The sequence below is a fragment of the Acanthisitta chloris genome, unplaced genomic scaffold (assembly GCF_000695815.1).
Source record: "Acanthisitta chloris isolate BGI_N310 unplaced genomic scaffold, ASM69581v1 scaffold350, whole genome shotgun sequence".
Classification (NCBI taxonomy): Eukaryota; Metazoa; Chordata; class Aves; order Passeriformes; family Acanthisittidae; genus Acanthisitta; species Acanthisitta chloris.
This window is the reverse complement of record NW_008649956.1, coordinates 50,735-59,188: the sequence shown is the minus strand read 5'-3', so window position 1 is coordinate 59,188 and position 8,454 is coordinate 50,735. Positions and strand designations below refer to the sequence as shown.

The 8,454-nt window shown below is 43.7% G+C and overlaps 1 protein-coding gene across 1 annotated transcript; it reads left to right on the top strand.

The window, feature by feature from the left end:
- Positions 1–7: 7 nt before the first annotated feature.
- Positions 8–328, top strand: LOC103807880 (pituitary homeobox 1; the record flags this gene model as incomplete). The annotated part of the gene is made up of 1 exon (XM_009080666.1): positions 8–328. A coding segment is annotated over one exon (321 nt), but the record flags the coding sequence as incomplete, so codon positions are not given.
- Between the last annotated feature and the right edge of the window lie 8,126 nt (positions 329–8,454).

Sequence of the window (8,454 nt, the reverse complement as noted above, 5' to 3'; positions counted from 1 at the left end):
CCCCCTGTCCTCGCAGTCCATGTTCTCGGCTCCCAGTAGCATCCCTTCCATGAACATGCCCTCCAGTATGGGCCACTCGGCCGTGCCGGGCATGGCCAACTCCGGTCTCAACAACATCAACAACATCAGCGGCTCCTCGCTCAACTCGGCTATGTCCTCCCCAGCCTGTCCCTACGGGCCACCGGGCTCGCCCTACAGCGTCTACCGGGACACTTGCAACTCCAGCTTAGCCAGCCTCAGACTGAAATCAAAGCAGCACTCCAGTTTCGGCTACAGCAGTTTGCAAAGCCCCGGCTCTAGTCTAAACGCCTGTCAGTACAACAGTTGACAGACTTGACACAAACCACCTCCGACAAAGCACCGCCGACAAAGCAAAGCAGAAACAAAGTGACGTTTAACGGAAAAGAAAAAAAAATTAAACCCGATGATAATTAAAAGCAAAACCCAAGCAACTGAGAGAGGGAAAAAAAAAAATAAATTAAAACAAAGCACCACCCCGAAAAAAAAAAAAAAAAAAGCCCCAAAAGCTCCGCGGACTTCGACTGTCTAGAAAAAAATTTCTTCATGCAAAGCAACGATGCAACCAACAAAAATAGCGTTTTCAAAAGATAAAGTTTTTAAAAAGATAACTCCATCAAAAGCCGTAAACGGACCAGAAAACTTTTGCAAAAGACCGAAATCCGGTACATGGATGAGTTGCAATTTTTTTCTCTGGATTATGCGGGTTGTATGTGTTTACTTGAACTTGCACAGGAGTCGGTACGGCCGCTGCCCCGCGGGGAGGGCGGCAGGAGGGGACGCCTCGGTGGTAAGAGCTGGTGGGACGGTTCTTGGCCGCTTGTCGCACGCGAAGAGTTTGGTTAATGTTTACCACTGAGAAACAGAATCACACTCGGAAAAAAAAAAAAAAAAAAAAAAAAAAAAAAAAAAAGGGGGGGGGGGAGAGGGGAGGCAAAAAAAAAAAATATAAATCGCAGAGCAGAATCTGCGAGGGAAAATGGTTAAAATATTAGGTATGAAACTATTAAAAATAATAATGACAAGGGTCAACCACTTATATAAGGTTATATTTATATCTACCGTTGCATTGTGCCGGATCATTGTCCTTGGCCGTTGAATAAACTGTTTTTAAAATGCATGATTCTTGATGTTTTTTCTTTAGTTGGAAGCTATAATCCAGTCATTCCTGATATTAAGCAGCTCAAGGTTTCTACCTCTTCATCCTTTCCAAAGGACTGCAGTATCCCCGGTTGTGAGCGAGCACAGAAACCCTTCAGCGATGCGAAAACTGCTCATCTTTTTCCCCAGCCAAAGTCTTATCCTGATAATGAAATTATCATTCATCTTTATTTAAATGCAGGGGGTGTTTTTTATCTTTAAAATGTCCAAAAAAACTCTCTTTAATAAAAAAGAAAACCACCCCCCTTTTAGAGAGTCCAGAAAAAAAAAAAAAAAAAGACGAAAAATGGTCTGTTATGAAGTGATTTCAGATACTGCATCTCTGCTAGAGAAACAGCGAGCCTCGGCGTCCAGAAAGGTTCTTAGCAAAGCTGAAAGCGTTCCTTGCTTTTCTAAATGTGAAGGAAAAACAAGGAACCAAAAAAAAAAAAAAATCTTAAGGTGTTATTATCTTAAGGTGTCATGTAAATGTAGATACTTTTACAAGTGCTTGTTGGCAAAAAAAAAGACAAAACATGGAAATGATAAATATGATTTTTTATTAATACGCATACAAAACGCATATGAAGTTTAATTGCAGGCATATTTGTTGCTTATTTTTGTCGATACTTATTACCTGTAGATGACAAAGAAACATAAAATGCACACGGTACTTCTTTCCCAGTGTATTTCACACCTGTGGTAAACGTTACGCTGGATGTTTCAATTATGCTGTTGTGGATAAGGATGCAGTATATATATTGTTTTATAAGTTATGTTTTGTGATTTTTTTTTCAAAATTAAAAGCAAGGGAAAAAAAAAAAAAACTTAAAAAAAAAAAAAAACTAAACCGAAACGAAATCTAGAAATGCCTTTAATGTTCTTTTCTGGCTGTGTTGAAGAGAGTGACTAAACAAGAAGCAAAGCATCTTTCTGCCCCTCCGCCCTGTGTTGGCATTTTGGGGAGGGTCCCAGCGCTTCCCCCGGTAATTGCGCCGTCTCCCCCAGTCCCCCCAGTGCCCCCAGTCCCCAGCAGGCAGGGAACCCACACCCTGCAGTCCCCAGGGGCAGTGCAAACTCTCCCCACCTCTAGTTTCATGGAGACTGTTCCCACTTTCTTTGCCGGGGCTGGGGATCCAGCCCTCCTGGCCGCTGCATTGCTGCTCACACGAAATCCCAACACTTGGAGCCGTGGGTCGGGTTTTTTTGCCTCCCCAAAGAGCATCCCTGGCGGCTCTCAACCCTGGCACCTCTCCCTCCCTTGCAGCCGTTTTGCCTAGGTGCTTTTTCCTCTTGTTTCTCCAAATTTCTCCGACACCCTGAATTTTAAAGGTTGTTCGATTGAAATTTTTTTTTATCTCCCAAAGCTTTTGCAAGCACAAACCCCTCTGATTTCAGGACTATTTGATTACTAATCATTTCCTATTTAACGACTATTTCTTTACTATTACGATGACTATTAATATTTCGCCCGAAATGCTAGAATTAATCTAACGAATCCGTGAATTATCCGGTCCCGGCTGTAGGAATAACCGGGGCTATCCCCCTGCACAAACGCGTTATTTGCGCGGCCTCGGATGGTCCCGTTCCCCGGGGATCGCGGGTCTCTGTGCCCGTCCCGGGGCTGGGGGGCTCAGCAGGGTCTTTAGTGCCAAGCCGGGGGCTCAGCAGAGCGAAATCTGTTTTTTCTCGGCTACTCCATCCCTTACTATAGCCACAGGAGTGTCACCAGAGTAGCACAAGGACTGATTTCCTTCCCAGTTTCCAGGCGGGAGGGGTTCTGCCAGCTCTCCGCTGGGATTTTTTAGCCGGAATTTTCGGTGTTCGTTTCTCCTGTTCCTGGAGGTAGCACTGTCAGTCCTAAAGCAGAGCAGCGGCGCTCACGTTTAGCCTAACTCTGCGCCGAGTTCCAGTTGTTGTCAGAATCCTGAACCAGCCCCCGACCCGAAACTCAGTCTGCAGGAAAGGACTGGGGACCAGGGACACAGCCAGCTTGGATTTCTGAGCTGATATCCCTCACCGTGTCCCCCTGCCCTGTGATTGTACCAGGGAAAACAGATCTGTTGCTGCTGGGCGAAATTTGGGCATCTTGACACATTTGTGGCTCAGGGAAAGGAAAACCCCAAAAAGACACACTGAGCAGAAAGCAATTCCTACACCTTCCCTGGGCACTTTTAGGGATGCTCTGCTTTGTGTCTCCCCCACAATGGTTCGAGTTTGAATTATTTGGGGCTTGGTGTGCTTGAGGTATACTTTAGGGCTGCTTTGCCCAAGCAGAGCAATATGCCCTTGGAGGTGCCCAGCTGTGTGCCCTTAGCCCACGAAGTCCCCAAAGGAGGATCTCCCGTGTAAAATGCCTCTCCCCACCACCCTGCTCACTGGTTTTTGCAGTGCCCTTGCCGGGGTCTGGCTGGTGAGTGTTTCCACACCCCAGAGGCGATGGCTCTGCGCATTCCTCCCAGCGGTTTCCAGTTCAAACTGGGATTTCTGAAGCTGCATCGCTTCCATCTCGCACGGGACCGGTGGGACCCTGCAGAGAGCTCCCAGACTGCTGCTTTTGTCAAGGCAAGCAGATCCTTGGAGCCAGAGAAATACCCGACTCAAGTTTTCCATTTGTTCTGGGTGTGCTGCCTTACCTATTAGCATTTCCCAGGCAAAACTGCCTGGGCAGAGCTTTGCTTGGGTTTGCTTGGGAATACTTTCTGGTCCTGAGAGGTCTCAGACGACCAGCCCAGGAGCTGCTGCATGATGGAGGCTCCGATTGCACCAGCCCAGATGAAGTTCACAAAGGCTTTATGCCTGAGACTGCGCTGTTCGTTCAAGATTAAATGTCTTCTAATAAAAAGCTGTGGTCAGTTTAACTCCAAATTGCATACTTCTCTTTATCTGTGGCCTGGAACTCAGCAAACTATGCAAAGTCCCATTTAAATTAATGGGATGCTTCAGTACTGATTTTAATGGGGTTTTGTATAATAAAAATAACACTTAGAAATGCCCTAACATTTTGCTGCAAACTCGCAACAAAAGTCAGTGGAACTGGGATAATAAAAATACAAGCTTTATATGAAACCTATGAAGGGTTTGTCATTAACTTCAGTGGCACAGTTTCTGGCCTTATTATTTCAGTATACCTTTATATAAGTCAAAAAATCACTTTATTAATTAAACAAGAATTTGTGACTTTTCTGTTACAGTCTGGCAACTTGTACGTGAAAATTTAGTTTGACATTATCAAAACATCCACGATGTTCCAGCTTATAAACCACCTCAAATACAAGAACTGAGAACAAATAAAAATAAGAAATTACACTTTTTTTTTTATTTGCTCGCTTTGCCCATCAAACAAAGCAAAGTTTTACTTCTAAATAAATACTGCATATCCCTCCTTTAATCTACCCGAGAGAACAGTTTTCTGCTCACCCTCATAGAAAACAGTAAAAACCTCCTTCAAAGTAAAATATGTTTTAATTAACAGAGCTGCAAAATCAAATCCACAGCTATGCAACAAACCTCCTCTGCAACTCACCATTGTGTGAGCCGCTCGGGCAAGCTGCTCTTATTAACAAGCTACAGGCTACGCTCTGCTCCAAACTGATTAAGCACTAGGGCTGCAGGCAGATTTTCTATCAAAAATGTTTCAGTGGCAGCCAGCCTGTTCCTTTGCACAATGATTTTTAATTTCCAGCAAAAAAAAAAATCATTTGTTTATCCCCAGCTCCAATATCTCTAACGAAGAAAACATATGCACAAAAAAAAAAATTTATTTACCAACTAACTTCCCAACAAATAAAAATTCCCGAATGAAATAAATAAAAAAAAAAAAAAAAGAACATATGTATTTGATTTTTTTTTTTTTTCTCCTTTTCTTTGCTCAAGTCATTTCTTGCAAAAGGCCAGGTAACAATGTTCAGTGAGCAAATTTGCTCACAAATCTTCCCAGGAGATCAGTGGAGCTGAACGAAGGTTTTGCCCCCGGGCGAACCCGAGTGATGTAAATGAGGAGCCCAGAACCAGCTCCTCCCGACACCTCTGCTGCTGCAGCCCTGCAACCCTCCGGAATAACACTGAGCAGCACTCACTCCGGGCTGCTCATTCAATTTTCGCAGAGTAGCTTCAGATCTCTCTCTCCCCCCCAAAAAACCCCAACGAAACCTATGTGTTAATATTCAGGAAACAAAAATCTGACTTAGTATGAACAGGGGCAAAGTAGTTGCTGTCCTGCAGAAGCACAAAGCAATTTATATTCCAGGCTTCAAAGTGATACATGCCTGGGTACAGGAGATTAGCAGTGGGATTTTCAAAAGCCCTAAGTGAGTAAGGACCAGATTAAACCAAAAAAAAAAAAAAAAAGAATAAAAAAAAATTCAATGAATCCACCCTGGTGTGAGATTTTCCTAGAAATAAGTTAGGCACCTGGGATTTAGACACTAAAAGTGATACTTTTAGAGGGATTTAGATGTCTGAAGATACAGCTAAGTACATAGTACATTGAAAGCACCCAAGACCAGTGTCTACCAGAGGTATCTGCTCTGGCTCCTTCTGAGGCTCCTCTAACTACCTGGGTGAAACTGTGAGAACCCAAATCCCTTCCAAAAACTGGCTCTTGGCATTTAGACACCCTCCAAAATTCCCATTCTCCCTCCACTCCCTTCTTCTCTTTTTCCCAGAAAGTCTAGAAGGAGGGTTCACTCTTTTAAGAGCTAATTCAGGGAAGTACTTAAGCACACAAGGAAACTACTCAGGGAAGTGCTTCTAGGCATGAGGTGAAGCCCTGGTCCCACGGAGGCCACCAGCTGGAGATGTGCTGCTGGCTGCAGGGCAGTGGGGCTCTGGGCCATGGATAACCACAGCCCTGCTCACACCCTGCTGCTCACATTCTGCTGTTAAAGCCAGCAAACTCCAGTTGCTTAAATTTAGCATAAAGTTAAGCAAGGCGCAGGAAACATTTCGGAGTGGTTGTGCTCTCACAGTTCCTGTTTCAAGTCAGCTCCAAAATTTAGCCTTATGGTCTCCTAAAGCAACACTCCACTCTTGAAAGGTTTACAGGGGTAGGTTTTGAACCTTTGGCAGCAAACCTGGACAGGCAGGTGAGATGATTGTGGTCCAGTCTGCTCTGCCCTCCCAGGGACTGGGGAACACAGGATCCTCCCCACCTTGCTCTGTGCACAGCAGCAGTTTTTGGGAGCATCCCCTCCAGGCTGGGGTCAGAAGTGGAGAGCAGGGCTGGGATGTCCTGCACATCACCTGCAGTCCATGGGCTAAAGCTCACCAGGCAGGGGCTGACACTTCCACTGGTCACATTTGCAGGGGCCATCATTTAAAAAAGGCAGAAACTGCCAATCCACAGCCCTGTCTGCTCCCCTGATCCAAACCTATCCCTTTATTTGTCCTACCAACAAGCTCTGACCTTGCACATACCTCTTCATTCCAAGACTCTCCCAACTCTGTGTGTATTCACCTGCCTTACATTTCCCTTACCTGCCTCGTTCCTCACTTGTCTATCCCATACCAATACCTGTCTGCCTTAAGTCTACCTGGATATGTGATTTAACCACCAGTTACATGTATCATTCTGTTCCACATATGTTTGTCTAGCTGATCTCTGATCTGAAATCAAAACTATGAATTTCTTACATGCACACTCTGAGCTCTCTGCTATAACTCTTCTAGACAGACATAATTTGCTCACCTCTACCTTGTACCCACTCATTTAGCTAACCCTCCTACCTCTCTGTTGCAAATAAATCCCATATAACTTTCAAACACACAAACCTGACAACTCTATCTCTGACATATTTACCTAATCTTCTTTCTTAGGTTTTAACACAGTTTGGTATCAGCTAAATACAAATGTATCACATCTTTCTACCTGTTCCTCTATGATGCAAGGTTAAGATTAAGTTAGAGACAGGGTTAAAAGACTGCTTAGAGTTAGGGTCGAGGTTTGGTTAGAGTTGGGTGGAGATTGGTTTCAAGTTAGGGATATGGTTGGTTCAGCATTTAGGATTATGTTTGGTTTATGGCTGGGTTTGGGTGAGGCATGGGTTAGGTTTAGGATGGGATTACGGTCGGTATCAGGGTCAGTTGAAGAGCTCAGCTCATGTTAGGGTTAGCATGGGGTGCAGTTTTAGGTGAGGTTGGGGTTATGGGTCAGTGCTGTGTTCAGATCCTTTTGGGTTAGGGTTAGTTTTGTCTTAGTGTTGTGTTAGGATAAACTTTAAGCTAAGAGTTGGGTTTGTGTCAGAATTTAGAATAAGTGTTAGTTTTGGGATTGGTTTGGGAGTCACATGTCAGCCTTGATCATGTAATCTCTCTATGCTTATTTCTTGTGCAAACATATCTGTTCCCTTTCTGTCCATCTTATTACTGCAGATCACCTAATTTTCTCTCCCACACACCCCTGTAGGTGTTGATAGGTGAGTTTCATAACACTTAATAATCCATTTTCCCCATGTTTTCTCATTTACCTGACCTCTTTGCCTATTTTGCATGTGTTCATGTCTCACAAATCTAATCACATATCCTAATCACTCTCATCCTTTCTTATAGCACTAATGAATTCACCTCTTCTGCTTTTCCCTGCCATGCCTAAGACATCAGTGCAACAGTGGCACGATTAACAATATTTTTTCACAGTTTCTTTTATGCATACTCATCAAGCCAGTGCCTGTGACTACTTACCTATCTAATTAATCTGATGCAAATTTCAATTCATCTCTCTGGATTTCCATAGTGCATCCTAAACTATATATTTTCATCTCCCTCCTTGTTCCATCCATATTAATCTCTCTGCTCACTCATACCCACTCTGATGAGCTTCCTGGTACCCACTCATCTGTATGTGCACCCACATCCTTCTTCATCAATCATCCTGCCCAGGATTTACTCCTCCATTAAACATCCCTCTAATATGTACCATCAGGCTAATTTCTCAACACTCCCAGCTCATGAATACTCCTCTGTCTCCTTATCTAGTCCAACCTGTTAGCTTGCTAATTGTTCCAAGCTTGTTTTTTTCAGCATAATCTCCTTATTCTGCATTAATTTTATATGTAATGTATTTATTCCATGATTATTTCACTTGACTTCTCCTTAAGTGCTTTTTTTGGTTTTTTCCCCATATCTCCTCTCCTCTCTATACACCTTTTTTTTTCTGCATCTACCCAATGCTTCCTTCCCTCATCAACATCTTGTACTTCACTTTTTTCACAGTTCTCTGCCTGTGTGTTTGCAGGGAGTCCTGATGAACAGATACCCTCTCTGTGGGTGCTACTCATCTGTTATTCTATTTACTAC